Genomic DNA, 19,422 nt, shown 5'->3' on the forward strand with positions numbered 1-19,422 from the left:
TCCATGAAAAGCTCCCATAATTTCTGAACCGATAGTTTACATGATAAATACTTATTTTTTCTACCAGTTTTTTCATAATGCACAACCCTATACGGAAATGAACGAATGAACTCCTGTATTAACATATTGGTATCCTCCGAAATCTTGTGCTGTTGATTGTGCCTTCCTTGATCATCTATTGGCGAACACGCACCCTTCTGGACAAGTCGACATATCCTTTCTAATCGTCGCTTGGTAATGCCGTGAAGTGCTACAAATACCTTTTTGCATACAACAGCGACTTGGAAACCAACTTTAACTTAAGAGAGAATAAAATGTATTAATGTATTACCATTCCACTTTTCTGTTATAGCTTATAATAATAGCTTGCCCACCTTATAGTAGTAGTTCGCTGACATTGGTCGGTGTTAGAAACTATTTTCCCATGGTTTTCTGGTCGTAGGTATGTAAGGCAGAATGAGGGAACATAGATAAGTGTCCTGTGCATCCTTGCTTTTCATTCTATTAAACTCATTCAATAATAGGATCTTCGAATTGTGAGATATCTTATTGAAACATTTCTTTTTTCATCTGTAAGTAGAAAAAAACAGGGCAATCACTATTTAATATTGATCTTTTAAGGGAACATTTGATAAACATTCCACTGTGCATTTGCTATTGTGATTATAAATGAATACCTAGCTTATAATTAAAAGTATTTACCTGCAGTCTGCACCAGTTTATCTTGCTGGAACACGTCCTCCTTTCGAATTTTCATGTTCTTCACCACTTAGATTCTTCATATTGCCATTTATGCTTTCACACCCACACAAATCGCTATCTTCATGCAGATTCTCTCCACCATCCAGCACAAAAACAAGGCATTCTCACGACACTCGCTTAGAGGGCGAGACGAATTTGTGAGCCATCACATATCCAGGTGGAGATGGACACGCTCAAAGTCGCGTTCAAGGGTAATGGTTACAGTGATTTGCAGATTCATAGAGCCCTACATCTCAGAGAAACGACCAAGCAAAGCTCACAGAAGGAAGAAGTGAAGGGAACTGCCTACTTGCCTTACATTCACAACACCACAGATCGAATTGCCAAGGTCCTCCGCAAAAACAATATAAAAACCATGTTTAGCACTGCCACTAAAATTCCTCACAGTCTGAGTAAAACCAAGGAAAAATTGTCTCCCTTTTACATCCTGGGTATACGAAACTTCCTGTGCGTGCAGTAAGGTATACAGCGGCCAAACATGCCTGTCCATTGGTACCCGTATCAAAGAACATGAACGTAATATTCATCTCAACCAAAACACGTTATGCGAACCGCTTAGTCTGATTGTGATGGTTCGGTCAGCTTCCGCTTCGAACGTTAGCGGTGTGCCACATCCTGGGGGCCATCTGGTGGCGAATGAACGTACCATTTCTACTTCTATTATAACGTCCAAATTTCAAAGTGTCATTGTTTAAGAAGCCTTTCTCGTGGTCAGTCGAGATTTCTTCTGAGGACGCAGAGCACAGTTTTCTGTGAAATGTTATGAATTTCACCTTATTTTCTTGACACGTCATAAGCCCAAAAGCCTATACAGCATCGTGTCTACATTCTTCATTTTCAAAATATTTATTTTCCGAAGTGCAAGTCTCCAGTTTTTTAGAACGAATTCAGAGCATTGATTGTCACTATCACTGCTAGTGTCCGCCATTTTATCACCACTCCAAACAAATGAAAGAGCGTGCGCGGCACTGTTTCCATCAAGCAGCAGACAGATTCGTGCAAGAAGAGGACTTGTCATTTAACAAGTCCCCTTTTCCAACTTAACGCATGAATTTTCCTAGGTATCAAGTGTGCAAGATGTCTCATTTTTACATTAAATAATGCAGAATGCACTGGTATAAACCACACAACTCTTAACTCAGATACCGTAAAATAGTGGACTAGTCTCCTTCTTGGACTGAGCTCTTCAGTTGTTGAAACCATGTCTCACATGTTTTAATCGAAGGAGCGTGTTCACCATATGTTTCTACCAACAAACTATGACTTTTCACAACCTTTTTCTTTTGATTAAAGAAAAAAAGCAATGCATGCCGCAGATGTTCTTTTTCAGGCACAAACATCGACGTGATCACTGAACGATACAACATAGATGCTAGTGTTGGGCAGACTCAACTTGTGTGTGTTGGTAGGTTAATGTCAGACGAACAAACAGACATGTGTCAAATTCATATGCTGCGTTCTTAGTGAAACCAGAACAGACTTATGCATTCACCTGGTAATTTTCAAATGGAACTTGTATTCTGAATATCCTACATATTTATTCTGGTATTTTAAATTAATCAACAACTTTGAGTAGTCAGATATTTGTTCACTATCCTCTCTGTTTAATAATTGCAATTGTAATTTCAGCAAGTGATGAAGAGGATAACTTCCTCTGTGGAAGATTGGACATCCCATCATTATGTTCTACAACATCTGACTCATCAGAGGTTGATGAACCAAAAACATATTTTGGAGGTCTTCAAGAAATGTCTGCTTTGGGGGATAAAATGACGAATCACTTCTCAGACAAACTCGTGGGTAATGCTTCATATAGTGCAGCAGTTTCAGCTGAGGTAAGGTATATATACTGGTATTTGCTTGGAAAAACAGTTTCATTAATTTTTAAAAATTATTATTATTATTATTATTATTATTATTATTATTATTATTATTATTATTATTATTATTATTATTATTATTGTTATTATTATTATTATTATTATTATTATTATTATTATTATTATTATTATTATTATTATTATTATTATTATTATTATTATTATTTAGGATTGTTTCAACCTCCTATGGGTTACGATTACACAACTTCCTTGGCTGTTGATGTTCTTTCTTTTTACGCCAATACTCCTTCTCTGGCTCACTTTTCCTCATCCGAGAACACCCTTCTTGTTCTCCTGGGTTTCTCTATAAACAGATCCATCACCTCCGCAATTTTCCTTCTGAACACTGTTCTGTTTGTAATATCTTCCTCCTCAATGCCACATTTTTTAAAGATCTTGATGAACTTCTTTCAGCCATGGTACTTGGGCCTTTCTTCTTTCCTGGAAGATGAGGATCTTATTTGCTAGGCGTTTCGGTCCCATTCTTCTCAGCGATCCATAGAAAGTCAGTCGCTTTTTTCTTATCAAGGTTGAAATGTTCTCACAATTTTCATACAGCTCTTGATTTGATCTCAAACGGAAAGTAAACTCATTTCCTGTTGCTTTCTTGGGTCCCAGAATTTTCCTCAGAAATTTACGCTCTTTCTTTTCTATTTCGGTAAACCCCTTTCTGACAATTGTCTCTGCTGCAGAGAGACATTCAGGTTTCACCACGGTATTATAGTGTCTGAATTTGGCTTGATAGGAGAGGGATTCGGATTTATAAGGTTCCTGGCATATTGTTATTATCTCCAAGGAAGTTAGCCCTATTTTACCCAAAGTATGTTACGGCTATAGTTTATGAGAATAAAATATTAAATATTATTAATGCATAACCTAGTAGAAAAAAATACTGCAAAGAGTATTACAGTGAGTTTTAAACATTATCTAGGAAACAGCTAAAAGCTGAAGTGCAACACCTTTTCACATAGGTAACAGAAACCGCCGGGGGAAAGTTTATATTGCAGTAACTCAGGTATCCTAACAAATTGTTCCTCTTGATAGCATGTAGTGGACAATAGAAAAGTAAATGACTACTGTTTGTTCTGATTGGCACTTACAAAGGTATTCCTCTAAATTTACCATGTCTAGTAATAAACTATGCAAGTATAACAGTGGGTTTGGAGAATTTTGAAGTTAAATGTTGATGAACGGTTGGAAAGAACAACTCCCGCCTGCATGTTGCTTCATGCTATTCGTCCATACAGAGTTCCAACTCTCTTCTATTTCACTTCTTAATATCTTCTTCACATTAGATACGGAAGCTGAAATCCGTATCCCATTGAGTTGGGAATCTTGCTGACATGCCTGTCCTGTTATTTCCAACAGTTCCAGCATGTCATTTTACCCAAGTAAAACAGAGTCCGAGGCCTTGGGGTTATGTCATAGAATGTCATAGAATGTCATTTATTAATCAAGCCTTGGGGTTAGCCGAAAACCAGCCTCAGAGTTCCAGCAGTAATCATTTACTACATTCCATGCATCGTCCATGTCAGCCAATCAAGTTTCATTCATTTTAAAACTATATAATTCACTAATTTAGGACAATATTACGATATTTCACTTTCATTGATGATGATATTTGTTGTTTAATGGGGCCTAACATCTAGGTCATCGGCCCCTCACTTTCATTATTAGCATTATTGAGTGACAGTGATTGGTAACATAAGAGGGGGTCTTTTAGAGGCATGTACCAGGCGTGTTTTATACCGTATTTACTCACATAATTTTCTCTTTTTTTCCCCCTCAAAATTTAGAGGTCAAAACTCAAAAGAGGAGGGGAAATATGTGAATAATACATGATGACTACAAAAGAAAGAAACACGTGAAATTGATATAAACTTCCTTTAAAAGCAAATAACTAATATAACACAAAATTTGAAGAGTTGTGAGACTTTTCTTCAAACACCGTGCCATGTTCAAATTCAAAAGCGGCAGCAATACAGGTGAACTTGATTTTGGGGTTAACTCTAGCAACAAAAACATTGCATAACCCTTTCAGTCATGAATTTTTTCTAATCAGCCAAACATTCTAAAATTTGGTACGCTTGCTAAATGAAACCTTGTGATTAATTATATGTTAGCTTGGAACACCTATGTCGAGCAGTTTTCAAGATTTTTAATTCGCATTGTAATGTACATTGTGACTCGAAGGTTGCAGAGTACAAGACACAGTTAATATTATTTATACAGTTTTATTCAATCTATCCAAGTAAATAGTATGTAAATTGGTCATAAAATAAGTTCCAGAACTATATACCAAAGATTATAAATAAGAATATACCCAAATAACATTATGTACATCTCAATGCACATTGTGATTCAACGGTCGCACTGCATCAAATATTTCCTAAACGGATACTGTAATATCGATGTGCATTATAATGTACATAGTGACCGAACGGGATAACATCTATTATTTCGCTCTGCGAACTCCTTTCTCTGTACCAGCTCCTGAGAATCGATCACTACCTGAGACCTTTCTCATGCTTCTTATCCCAACAACTTTTTCTGGTACAGTATGTTTGTTGATTTTATTTATGCAGTTAATGAGCTAATTCTGATTCACACACTTTTTATGCCTGATATTTATTAATTTGCAAATTAAAATTTATTCAAATGACCGAACGCATAAATAACTTCCTTATTATCTTGCATTGAAAAGTATAAATTAATTGGAAATGTCTTCTGTCTATTCTTGAATGTGTTGTTGTTTGAGTCATCAGTCCATAGACTGGTTTGATGCAGCTCTCCATGCCACCCTACCCTGTGCCAACCTTTTCATTTCTACATAACTATTGCATACTACATTGGCTCTAATCTGCTTGTCATATTCCTTGGTCTACCCCTGCTGTTCTTACCACCTACACTTCCTTCAAAAACCAACGGAAGAAGTCCTGGGTGTCTTAAGATTTGTCCTATCATTCTATCTCTTCTTCTCGTCAAATTTAGCCAAATCGATCTCCTCTCACCAATTTGATTCAGTATCTCTTAATTCGTGATTCGATCTATCCATCTCACCTTCAGCATTCTTCTGTAACACCACATTTCAAAAGCTTCTATTCTCTTTCTTTCTGAGCTAGTTATCATCCATGTTTCACTTTCATACAATGCCACGCTCCACACGAAAGTCTTCAAAAACATCTTTCTATTTCCTATATCATTGTTTGAAGTGAGCAAATTTCTTTGCTTAAGAAAGCTCTTCCTTGCTTGTGCTAGTCTGCATTTTATGTCCTCCTTACTTCTGCCATCGTTAGTTATTTTACTACCAAGTAACAATATTCATCTACTTCCTTTAAGACTTCATTTCCTAATCTAATATTTCCTGCATCACCAGCCTTCGTTCGACTGCACTCCATTACTTTTGTTTTGGACTTATTTATTTTCATTATGTACTCCTTATCCAAGACTTTGTCCATACCATTCAGCAGCTTCTCTAGATCTTCTGCAGTCTCAGATAAAATAACAATATCATCGGCAAATCTCAAGGTCTTGATTTCCTCTCCTTGGATTGTGATTCCCTTTCCAAATTCCTCTTTGATTTCCTTTACTGCCTGTTCTGTGTAAACATTGAATAGGAGGGGGGTCAAACTGCAGCCTTGCCTCACTCCATTCTGGATTGCTGCTTCTTTTTCAAAGCCCTCGATTCTTATCACTGCAAACTGATTTTTATACAGATTGTAGATAATTCTTCGTTCTCGGTATCTGATCCCAGTCATCTTCAGAATCTCAAATAGCTTGGTCCAATCAACATTATCGAATGCATTTTCTAGATGTACGAATGCCATGTACATGGGCTTGTCCTTCTTGATTCGATCCTCTAAGATCAGACGTAAAGTCAGGATTGCTTCACGTGTTCCTACATTTCTTCTGAAGCCAAATTGATCTCCCAACTCAGCTTCAACTTGTTTTTCCATTCTTCTGTAAATAATATGTGTTAAAATTTTGCATTCATGAGATACTAAACTAATGGTGCGGTAGTTTTTACACCTGTCAGCACCGGCTTTCTTGGGAATAGCTATAACAACATTCTGCTGAAAATCGGATGGAACTTCTTCTGTCTCATACATCTTACACACTAAATGGAATAAACTTGCCATGCTGGTTTCTCCTAAGGCAGTCAGTAATTCAGAGGGAATGTCATCAATTCCAGGTGCCTTGTTCCTATTTAGGTCACTCACAGCTATCAACGTTTTAATGCTATAAGTCGAACAAAGGCAGGTGATGTAGGAAATATTAGATTAGGAAATGAAGTCTTAAAGGAAGTAGATGAATATTGTTACTTGGGTAGTAAAATAACTAATGATGGCAGAACTAAGGAGGACATAAAATGCAGTCTAGCACAAGCAAGGAAGAGCTTTCTTAAGAAAAGAAATTTGCTCACTTCAAACATTGATATCGGGATTAGAAAGATGTTTTTGAAGACTTTCGTGTGGAGCGTGGCATTGTATGCAAGTGAACATGGATGATAACTAGCTCAGAAAGAAAGAGAATAGAAGCTTGTGAAATGTGGTGTTACAGAAGAATGCTGAAGGTGAGATGGATAGATCGAATCATGAATTAAGAGATACTGAATCGAATTGGTGAGAGGAGATCGATTTGGCTAAATTTGACGAGAAGAAGAGATAGAATGATAGGACACATCTTAAGACACCCAGGACTTGTTCAGTTGGGTTTTGAAGGAAGTGTAGGTGGTAAGAACAGTAGGGGTAGACCAAGGTATGAATATGACAAGCAGATTAGAGCCGATGTAGGATGCAATAGTTACGTAGAAATGAAAAGGTTAGCACAGGATAGAGTGGCATGGAGAGCTGCATCAAACCAGTCTACGGTCTGATGACTCAAACAACAACAACGGCGCACTGGTCTTTAATCGTAAATAAACTACGTGACTTCGGCTCAGTGGTTCTTCAATTGGATACCAGTATCTTAAAGGAGCCAGCTTATTCTAATCTCCTTATCCAGCAACTCCAGAATTCTTTTCTATAACATCTTCTTAGTGCGCACTGGACTTTTTAATGCTATACGGCGCACTGGACTTTATTCATAAATTAACGACGTAACTTCGGCTCAGTGGTTCTTCAATTGGATACCTGCACCTTAAAGGAGCCAGCATATTGTAATCTCCTTATCCAGCAACTCAAGGATTCCTATCTATAACATCTTTTTAATGTGCACTGGACTTATTATGAAGCTCTTTCAGAGAGTTATTTTTTAACATAGTGCTGCACAATATCTCACATTGTATGTACTTTTATGAGACCTTACGTGTCTTTACATTGTTTAATTTCTTCAGTATTTGTGTTTTAATTTTGCTTTAGGCTGACGATGACCTAGTACTAGGTCGAAACTAGTCCCTAATCATTTATGTAATTTAAACTCTTTACATTTTGTATTGAAAAGGTGGACCCAAATAATACATTAATTTACTCTATTGCACTCACAGCTCTGTCAAACTCTGACCTCACAATTGGGTCTCCCATTTCATCAGCATTAACAGCCTCTTCATGTTCCAGAACCAAATTATCTACATCTTTACGTTGATACAACTGTTGGATATGCTCCTGCCATCTTTCTGCTTTGTCTTCTTTCCCTAGAAGTGGCTTTCCATCTGATCTCTTAATATTCATACACCTAGATTTCCTTTCTCCAAAGGTTTCCTTGATTTTCCTGTATGCAGCATCTACCTTTCCCAGGACCATACAACCTTCGACATCCTTACACTTCTCCTTCAGCCATTCTTCCTTAGCTACCTTGCACTTTCTATCCACTTGATTCTTTAATCACCTGTATTCTTTCCTGCCCTCTTCATTTCTAGCATTCTTGTATTTTCGTCGTTCATCAATCAGGTCTAGTATCTGCTGAGTTATCCACTGATTCTCAGATGATCTTTTCTTCCTTCCTAACATTTCTTCAGCAGCCTTATTGACTTCATTTTTCATGATTATCCACTCTTTCTCTCGTGTTTCCTTCAGCATTTTTCATTTAGCCCTTGTGCAACATGTTCCTTGAAACAATCCCTCACACTCTTTTCTTTCAACTTGTCTAGATCCCATCCTTTTGCATTCTTTCCTTTCTTCAATTTCTTCAACTTCAGGTGGCATTTTATGACCAAGTTGTGGTCAGAGTCCACGTCTGCTCCTGGGAAAGTTTTGCAATCCAACACCTGGTTTTTGAATCTCTGCCTAATCATAATGAAGTCTATTTGATACCTTCCAGTGTCTCCAGGTCTCGTCCACGTATACAGCCGTCGTTTGTGGTGTTTGAACCAAGTATTAGCAATTACTAAATTATGATCAGCGCAGAATTCAACCAGCCGACTTCCTCTTTTGTTCCTTTGTCCCAATCCAAATTCTCCTACTGTATTACTTTCTCTTCCTTGGCCTACCACTGCATTCCAGTCTCCCAACACAATTATTCTTGTCACCTTTTACATATTGTATTAAATCTTCTATCTCTTCATATGTTCTTTCGATTTCCTCATCATCCGCTGAGCTAGTAGGCATATAGATCTTCACTATTGTGGTGGGCTTTGGTTTGGTGTCTATCTTGACGACAATAATTCTTTCACTATGCTGGTCGTAGTAGCTTACCCGCTGCCCTATTTTCTTATTCATTATTAAACCAACTCCTGCATTTCCCGTTTGATTTTGTGTTGATAATTCGGTAGTCGCCTGACCAAAAATCCTGTTCTTCCTGCAGCGTACTTCACTTATACCAACTACATCTAACTTTAGTCTATCCATCTCCCTTTTCATATTCTCTAACCTACTACAACGATTCAAACTTCTAACATTTCATGCTCCGACTCGCAAAATGTCAGTATCCATCTTCCTGATGATCGCTTCATCTCGTGTAGTCTACACCTGGAGATCCGAATGGGGGACTAGTTTACCTCCGGAATATTTTACCCGGGAGGAAGCCATCATCAGTACATCATTCATACAGAGAGAGCCAAATGTCCTCGGGAGTTAGTTATGGCTGTAGTTTCCCGTTGCTTTCAGCTGTGTAGCAGTATCATCACGGCTAAGCCATGTTGAGTATTATTACAAGGCCGTAACAGTCAATCATCTAGACTGCCGCCCTTGCAACTACTGAAAGGCTGCTACCCCCCTTTCGATGAATCATTCCTTAGTCTGGTCTCTCAACAGATACCCCTCCAATATGGTTGCACCTGCAGCTTGGTTGTCTGCTTCATTGGGAAACGCAAGCCTCCCCACCGCGGCAAGGTCACATGGTCAATACATTATATTACTTATTGAATTATAAAATAATCATGAGGTGTCTTAAATAAAGGAACATGTTTCGTTCGACATAGCGAACATCATCAGCCTTAATTTACAAGGATTAGGTGAGGGCCCTGAGCTGAATGATAAAAATTATTAAAAGAGTGACAATACCATAATAAAAAGTAAAATGATAACATTAAACATGAAATTATAACAATATGTACAGATTAACAGCAAGTATGCAGAGGAATACTTTGAATGATGGTAGTCTATAAAGTTAAAACAAACATGAGGTTGTAAAAGTAAAAAGATATAGATATAGTAGATCTTAAATTATGTGTCAATGCGTGAAGCGTGGATTAATTGTTGACTATGGAGTTCTTAATTGAGCAAAACAAAAGTTAAAATAGTTTATTGAATAGTGCGAGTCAAGCTGAGTCAGTTAGAAGGCGCATGGCGACGAAGCTAAGGTTGAAATGACGTAAACTTCAGTAGTTAGGAATTCTGTAGGAGAGCCAACATAATGCCAGAAGGAAATACAGGTTGAACTAGTCCGTATTTACATGCTAGCAGTAGAATTAAACTTATACAACGTAGGACACCAATGTGGACTCGTTAAGTAACTATAACTTGAAAGTAGGGAGAGTTCCAGCAAACCAGAATGGATGGAGCAGATTATGGCACAATTGGAGTTAGAAATCTGAAAAGAAAGAAAAGGGAGGAAAAATAAAATTATGTTATAATGAAAAAAAGTTAGTAAAAGTTAGAAGGCGGCTTACCCTTGGGACTAGTGTGAGGTGTTCGCTGACGTTGGCTGCGCGAATCAAACTGGCGAGTAACCTTATTGCTGCTTCTAGTATTGTATGTATGTATACGTAGAGGCGGGGAGTGAGTCATGTGAGGAGGAGGGGTGACCGATTCCTTAGGCGGGTCGGGTAGTCGTGGAGGGGGTGTCGCATGAGAGGGCAGTAGAGTAGTAGTTGTTGTATTATTAACAGTTGTATAATTAAAGATTCTCGTAAAGTTATTATTATTTATATTGAAAAGAGAGAGTAGTTCTGGAATTTTCTCGATTATTGGACTTTTAATTTCTGAAGTATCATTTAAATTTTGATGCCCGTTGAAATGCTGATCTAGGAATATGTAAATGTTCTCGAACTCTGTCATAAGTTTACTTTTATTGACGTATTTCAAGATTTGAAGGTCTTTTTCAATTGTAGTAAAACTGTGGCCAGTCTCTTCCATATGGGTGCTCATGGCGGAATACTTTTTATGTTTCGAAGCGTTGTAATGTTCAAGGTATCTGGTCAAAAAGCTACGTCCAGTCTGTCCGATGTAGGAGAATCCACAATGGGTGCATTTAAGCCTATAGATACCAGAGTTCGAGAATTTATTGTGATTAATGTTAACTATATTTGAATTGAAGAATATATTACGGTTCGTATATCGGGTTCTATAAGCGATATTAATATCGTATTTCTTTAGAGGGTTAGTAACTTGAAATAGGCCTGGATTTGTGTAGGTGAAGGGAGCATATTTCGTTTTTTTAGGCTTGTCTGGAATCAATTTTGTTGCAGTTTTTAATTTTATCTTGTTAATGATTTTATTAATCATTAAGGGGTTATAGCCGTTAATTCTGGCTAAATCCTTAATATAGTTTAGTTCTTTTTTGTGATTTTCAGTTGTCAGCGGGATTTTTAATGCTCTATAGACAAGACTAAAAAATGCAGCCTGTTTATGAGATTGCGGATGTAAGGAATCGTTTCTTATAGTGATGGGGGCACAAAAAGGCTTTCTAAATATTTGAAAAATGAACTTATTATTCTCTCTTGAAATGTTTAAATCCAAAAAGTTTAGAGAACCATTGATCTCATCTTCCTTAGTGAATTTGACATCATTGTCAAGCTCATTAAGGGATGTTAGCACACTATGACTATCGTTTTTCTGTGTATCTATAATGGCAAAAGTGTCATCAACATACCTTAACCATAATTGAAGACCATTAATATTATTGATTATTTTGTTATTTTCCAAATCATCCATAAAGATATTAGCTAGAATGCCCGAGATCGGGTCACCCATTGCTTGGCCCTTTTGATGATATATTCTATTATTGAAGGTGAAATAGTTGTTATTAAGTACAAATTCTAACAGACTGATGAAATTATCTATTTCGCATTTTCTAAGGTTACTGTGTTTTAAAAGGTTTGATTTAATAATCTTGACAGTTTTGCTTACCGGAATATTGGAATACATATTGGTAATATCGTAGGATACCATTATATGATTATGCTCAAGATTGAATTTCGATAATTTTTCACAAAATTCAACGGAATTTCTTATATAGGCTGTATTATTGAATTTAAAGTGTTTACTGAGAAAATTATGCAAAAATTTTGAAACTTTGTAAGAAGGGCTGTTCATGCAGTTGATGATAGGGCGTATAGGTACGTCTTTTTTATGGATTTTTGGCAAAGCTTTTGCAGTTGGAAGTTTCGGGTTCATTATTATAAGCCTCTGATACTCGTGCTCTTGTAGTAAGAACGGCAGATTCTTCAATAGGTTCTTCAAACTTCGTTGGATTTTGGGGGTGGGATCTTTATTAATAATAGTAAAACTGCCATTAGCAAAGAAATCTTCGTTTTTTTAAATGTAGTCATCTTTATGTAGTAATACTATGGTGGGACCTTTATCAGCTTTAGTGACGATGATATTATTATTATTAATTTTATTTCTTACATCATGTATTTGTTTGCTAAGGGTCGGATTCGAGGTAGTTTTCAGTTCTTTCGCCAGAAAAGGAAGCTTTTTCTTTATTTCGTATTTAATGTCTTTATGCACTTCTACGGGGAGTTTTTGAATGTTAGATTCAATTTCCGCGACTGTAGTAATCAGATCGTCGTTTTTTTTCGGGTTAGGCCAATTAAATTTCAGGCCTTTATCAAGGAGGGATAGTTCATTATCTGAAAAGTCAGTATTAGATAAGTTCGCCGTAGTAGGAAAACGATTTAAGTCGGCGGAAGGGAGGTTAGTTTTACTGTTGACACTACTCTGTTTATTCTTAGTGTTTTGCAATTGTATCAGTTTATTGTCTAATGTTGTTTGTTTCGTCTTCACTATGTCATGTACCTTTTCATTGACAAACATGGAGTATGAACTCCATTCTAATGGGGACATACTAGAGGATATTTCAAGATGCGTCTTATAAAGCTGTAGGTTTAGGAAAGATTTCTTTTTGTAATGCGCCTTGATTTTGTTTTTTAACCGAAATTCATTAACTTTCGTTTGAGTTTTACGTAAATCAGAAGTCGAAAAGTTTTTTCTTTGAAGGTGTTTTAGAAATTTGGGAATTAGTCCATGCTTCATACATTCTTTTAAAAATTGAATATCTCTAGATATTTTGCTGACCTTGACTTTGAGATTAAGATATCTATTCCTTTTCGTAGCCTGGTAGGCAGCTAAGTTACATGTAATTAATCTCATAATAGAATCGTATTGAGGACAATATATTAAAATTATAAAATCCTTTTAATAACAACCACCTACTCAATACATTATATTACTCATTGAATTATAAAATAATCATGAGGTGTCTTAAATAAAGGAACATGTTTCGTTCGACATAGCGAACATCATCAGCCTTAATTTACAAGGATTAGGTGAGGGCCCTGAGCTGAATGATAAAAATTATTAAAAGAGTGACAATACCATAATAAAAAGTAAAATGATAACATTAAACATGAAATTATAACAATATGTACAGATTAACAGCAAGTATGCAGAGGAATACTTTGAATGATGGTAGTCTATAAAGTTAAAACAAACATGAGGTTGTAAAAGTAAAAAGATATAGATATAGTAGATCTTAAATTATATGTCAATGCGTGAAGCATGGATTAATTGTTGACTATGGAGTTCTTAATTGAGCAAAACAAAAGTTAAAATAGTTTATTGAATAGTGCGAGTCAAGCTGAGTCAGTTAGAAGGCGCATGGCGACGAAGCTAAGGTTGAAATGACGTAAACTTCAGTAGTTAGGAATTCTGTAGGAGAGCCAACATAATGCCAGAAGGAAATACAGGTTGAACTAGTCCGTATTTACACGCTAGCAGTAGAATTAAACTTATACAACGTAGGACACCAATGTGGACTCGTTAAGTAACTATAACTTGAAAGTAGGGAGAGTTCCAGCAAACCAGAATGGATGGAGCAGATTATGGCACAATTGGAGTTAGAAATCTGAAAAGAAAGAAAAGGGAGGAAAAATAAAATTATGTTATAATGAAAAAAAGTTAGTAAAAGTTAGAAGGAGGCTTACCCTTGGGACTAGTGTGAGGTGTTCGCTAAGGTTGGCTGCGCGAATCAAACTGGTGAGTAATTCAATGAGTAATATAATGTATTGAGTAGGTGGTTGTTATTAAAAGGATTTTATAATTTTAATATATTGTCCTCAATACGATTCTATTATGAGATTAATTACATCTAAGGTCACATGGTTCGCAGGGGAGGTATTCTTGAATATTTCAACCAAAATTTGAATTCTGAAAATTCTTGCAGTAAATGAAATTTCATAAAATTCGAAATTAAATATCGTTTCATGAGTCTCTAGAATTTTCTGGAATAAACACTTGTAGTCTTTATAGATCATTCTCATATAAGACCTGCAGTTTCTTTAAATCATTCACTGATAATGCCTACAGTCTTTTCTAAGTTATGCACTTCACAATGTTATTTGAGTGACTCTAAGATGAAGTACTTTAAAGCACCTAATGTCTGTTTAAATTATCACATTAAATTCATTATCACTTGAAATTAATTGTCACTTGAAATTAATTGTCACTTGAAATTAATTGTCTCTTGAAAGTAAATCGGCACTTGTAATTAGATTAACATTTGTAGTTAAAGTAGCACTTGAAAAGAATGACTTGAAAATAATAAAGTGCCTGTTCAGGAAGTTTGTAAATATCTAGTGCTATGAATGGTTTCAAAATAATCACTGTTTTTAAAAGTTTAATGCTAAATGCACTGATATCACCTGAATGTGTATGACGCTGTAACTGTTGAATGTGGTTCTATGAACAGCATCTGGAACTCTATCAATGTTGTCAGCACCAGGTTGTACCACGTATCATATCCCACGTTGTACCACGTACCATCTCCCACGTTGTACCACGTATCATCTCCCACGTCGAGTCAGGTGTTAAGTTGATATGAGGATTTCTGGTGTCACTTAATTGTGAAGCCACTCGAGAAAAATCAAAAGACGATTGATTGTGAGTGTTAAAAATAGCACTACCTGATTAATTGAATATTAGCAAGTCACTGGTAAACACTGCTCAGAATTGCACTTTGAATCGCAGTTTGTTACATGCATTTTGATTCGCTGTCTGTTGCGTGCACTTTGAATCACTGTCTACTTCAAAGCAATAATCACACTTAGACATAATTATGGCTTTTGAATGAATTAAAGCGCAGTCTGAAACATTTATGACCGGGCGAGTTGGCCGTGCGTGTAGAGGCGCGCGGCTATGAGCTTGCATCTGGGAGATAGTAGGTTCGAATCCCACTATCGGCAGCCCTGAAAATGGTTTTCTGTGGTTTCCCATTTTCACATCAGGCAAATGCTGGGGCTGTACCTTAATTAAGGCCATGGCCGCTTCCTTCCAACTCCTAGGCCTTTCCTATCCCATCGTCGCCATAAGACCTATCTGTGTCTGCGCGACGTAAAGCCCCTAGCAAAAAAAAAAAAAACATTTATGATTTTGAAACACACATCACAATTCAAAGTTTCCACAGTTTTTTAGTAGTCACACTTCTTAAGCATAGTTCACGTAATATATCATAGAAAAGAAAAGATCCACCTGATCAATACTAATTTTATTTTTAACTCCTTATATAACAGAACCGGTTTCGACTCTTAACAAAATCATCTTCAGCTGTATTATACTCTTACATTAGTACAATTTTAGGTGTTGTGCCTTGCCAAGTGAAAAGATTGTGTGTGACAGATGTTGAATTGACATATTTCAAAGTGGTTAGTCCTATGCTCATAAACTTAAGTATGTCTGAAGTGTTGAAACTTATTAAAATGTTAACTATATAAACACACTAAAATGTTCACAATACATGATAAAATACATCTCAGTATACATATATCTTGTTACAGTCCAAGTTTGCGGGTAAAAACACATTCTTGAAATAAATTTGTCATCTTTCGTTTTTTGTTAAATCGTCTGGTATGAAAAGATTATGTGCTTGAGCTCAGCTGTACTATACCCTTACAATAGTTTCATTTAGGCATTATACCTTGTCAATTGAAAAGATTGTGTGTGACAGACATTAAATTGACTTATTTCAAAGTGGTTAGTATTATGCTCATAATTATAGGTATGTCTGATGACCTGAAACTCGTGTTAAATAACCTATTAAAATATTAACTACATAAACACACTGAAATCTTCACAACACATGGTAAAATACATTTTAAGATGCACATGTCTTGTTACAGTCCAAAATAGCAGGTAAAAACAAGTTCTTGCGTTGTTTACGAGTCGTCTAACATGAGAGGTTATATGCTTGAGTTCGTATGGGGTACTTTGTACCACTATATTTTATACAAAGTTCAACCACTAGTTAGCTTGCAAATTTTCTAATATTATTAAATACGTGTACATTTGAAGGTAGATATTATTATTATTATTATTATTATTATTATTGTTGTTGTTGTTGTTGTTATTATTATTATTATTATTATTATTATTATTATTATTATTTATTTATTTTCCACTAATTGTAGTTACAATTTAGGGGTGTGAATGGAGAAAGGGCATAGCCCTACATACACATAAGTGCCTCCATCACCACTTAAAATTATAATATACAAATATACAATTACATGCTACATAGTGTTCTTATATACAGTTACCGTATTTACATAGGCATATTTACATAATACTCACAAGACCTGTTCAACATTCAAGTAATTCGACACACACACACACACACACACACACACACACACACACACACACACTCACACTCACACTCACACTCTCTCTCTCTCTCTCTCTCTAGAAACCCCACATATATTTTAGCTAGGCCGGCTCACTCATACCCATTTACTGTCTCAATCACTCGGGATCCCATAACTTCCGTCCATCCTCCCACTCATACTGAACATTCACACAGTAGATAAATTATGTTTTGTTCAGAGGGTTTCATTATATATACATCCTTTTTACGTCTTTGCAAAATTTTTCTGTTGGTAGTTCTTTTATCTGCGGTGGGAGTTCATTCCACAACCGAGCAGAACGACTAAAGAAGCCATTTTGATATGATGCTGTTCTTGCAAATGGAGGGAAAAGGGACACACCTCGACCTCTTTGAGCGGAACGATAGTTCAGCTGTAAGCGGTTGAAAGGGTTTATATGAATGTTACCTGCGAGGGATTTTCTCAGAAAAGCAATATCTATTTGTTTACAGAGGGTTGTTATGGAGGGCAGTGACCTGGCTGTATTTAAGTGACCGTGTTGAGTAATTAGTCGTTCTGCTTGGCGTTGAACTCCCTCTAGTTTCGTCATGTTCTCCACTGTAGTAGGGTGCCAGGAAGGAAGCCCGTACAACAGTATTGGCCGTACTAACGACAAATAGGCTGTCTGAACGGCTTTCTTCCTGGCTCCCAGTAGAGATCTGCGGATGAATCCCAGGACTCTGTATGCTTTGCACCTTATTTCCTCAACATGCTTATTCCATTTTAAATTGCTGCAGATGTGAATGCCAAGCAATTTTATTGAGGTACAAGGCATCAGCTGAAGTTGTTGATAGTCTTGAAAGCGTTAAATGCAGATCACATTAGTGTGTAAAATCAGTTGTTGGTGGTGGCTCTTTCCTTGTCTTTGACTATTGATAATTCTCTGTAAAAGGCGAAAAGTAAAAATAAAAATTAGAGGTTTTAAAAAATAGTGTTCTGAAAGTGTCTGCTTGTGTGTGTGTTTTGTAATAGTTGCTTACTGTTGTTGAGTGGTTGAGAAGCGTACAACCTGGCTGCTTGACGTGTACTGTACCGAGTTCTTCTGGTGTTCGTATCTGTTGCTGTAAGGGGAATGGAGGGATGGGTGGGGGGAGTTGTCGTGTGTGTAGGGGCGGAGTTGGGCGTGTCAGTCGTTTGCGCTGTGGTTCGCGTCTGACGTTGTTTGTTGACTATTTTAAGATAGTAATTTTTTACAATAGGGATAATTTTGTTGAATAATATATTGGTTTTTTCAGTTATTTTATTAATATTATAATTGGGGTTAGTGTATTGATCCAGTGTTATGTATAATTTTTCTGTTATATTGAGCAAGGGGCCTTTGGGGTTTGTGTTTAATATTTTCATATCGTTATCTATATTCGTAAAACTATGTTTGTATTCGTCCATATGTTGACCTGTCGCAGAAAAATGGACGTACCGGTAGGAATTTTGCTATCAGATACAATGAACACATCAATACCGTAAAACACAACCATTATTTTATTTCACTTGGGTTCATATCTTATGGAAATGCCATAAAATGTTCTTAAGGTTTACTAAGTTATTTGGTATCACTGTTCAAATATAAGTAATATTTCAGAAAATTGTCCCCACTCGGCTATGACAAACGCTAAATTCCGAGTTCTTGAAATATTCTGAGTTCTGATAAGTCACTGTCCAGTGTCAAACACTCATTCTCGCACACGCTGAAATTTTACTAAGTGCGGAGATGTCACTGAAAATATTAGAGTTCGACTTAGCACACGCTGGATTTTTCCAAGTCCGCAGCACTACAGAAATTTTATGAGTTCGACGACTAACTTCACGTAACGCGACAAAGTTTCAGGTTCGACACCTGCACACGGCAACCGTACTATCCGTCATAGTTGAGTTGTAGATAGCAACTGATTATATCCCACTTATCGAGGCTCTTATATTCTTGAAGCGAGGCTGGCTCTCTGCTTCTCGCGAAAAAAATATGTTTCCTTTCCACCTCAATATCTTGGAAATCTGTAGGTTGATTTTCTTGAAACTTTGGCCAGTTTACATTCAAAATACAGGCTTCACGATGGTGTACTTCATTATTTTGTAGCTAAAAGAGTTTAGCAGATATAAATATGTTCCAGCAATTTCTATACTGGTGAGCTGGCAGCACGTGGACATTACGTCATCCGGCATGCTCCCTGCCTGTAACATAGCGCTCTTTCTCTCACTCACATAGCTTGCAGCTACGTTTAGACATTCGCTTTGCAGGTTGACTGCAAGTGCTAGCGCCTTCATGTCACAAATGAATTACAAATTAAAAATACAATGTGCCAGGCTGTAGGCTCTTCGGGTACAGTACCTGTACTTTACTCTTAACAGCTTTCTTCAGAAGATGTACCGGTAGATAGATAATCTTCGTCGACGGAGCTGTTCATATCCATTGCGTCATCCTACATGACTTCACCCTCTGAGCCATCCATTCCATTCTTCTTGAAGCTGTTTGCGACCATGTCTTTTATG

General features: G+C 36.6%; 1 protein-coding gene across 1 annotated transcript in view; it reads left to right on the forward strand.

Moving 5' to 3' along the window:
* Positions 1–19,422, forward strand: part of LOC136864567 (uncharacterized) — a 200,255-nt gene that overhangs the window by 21,710 nt on the left and 159,123 nt on the right. Inside the window, exon 5 of the mRNA XM_067141729.2 lies at positions 2,392–2,597. Within this exon, the coding sequence (XP_066997830.2) occupies positions 2,392–2,597 (206 nt within the window). The remainder of the gene's footprint in view (positions 1–2,391; positions 2,598–19,422) is intronic.

The sequence above is a fragment of the Anabrus simplex genome, chromosome 1 (assembly GCF_040414725.1).
Source record: "Anabrus simplex isolate iqAnaSimp1 chromosome 1, ASM4041472v1, whole genome shotgun sequence".
NCBI lineage: Eukaryota > Metazoa > Arthropoda > Insecta > Orthoptera > Tettigoniidae > Anabrus > Anabrus simplex.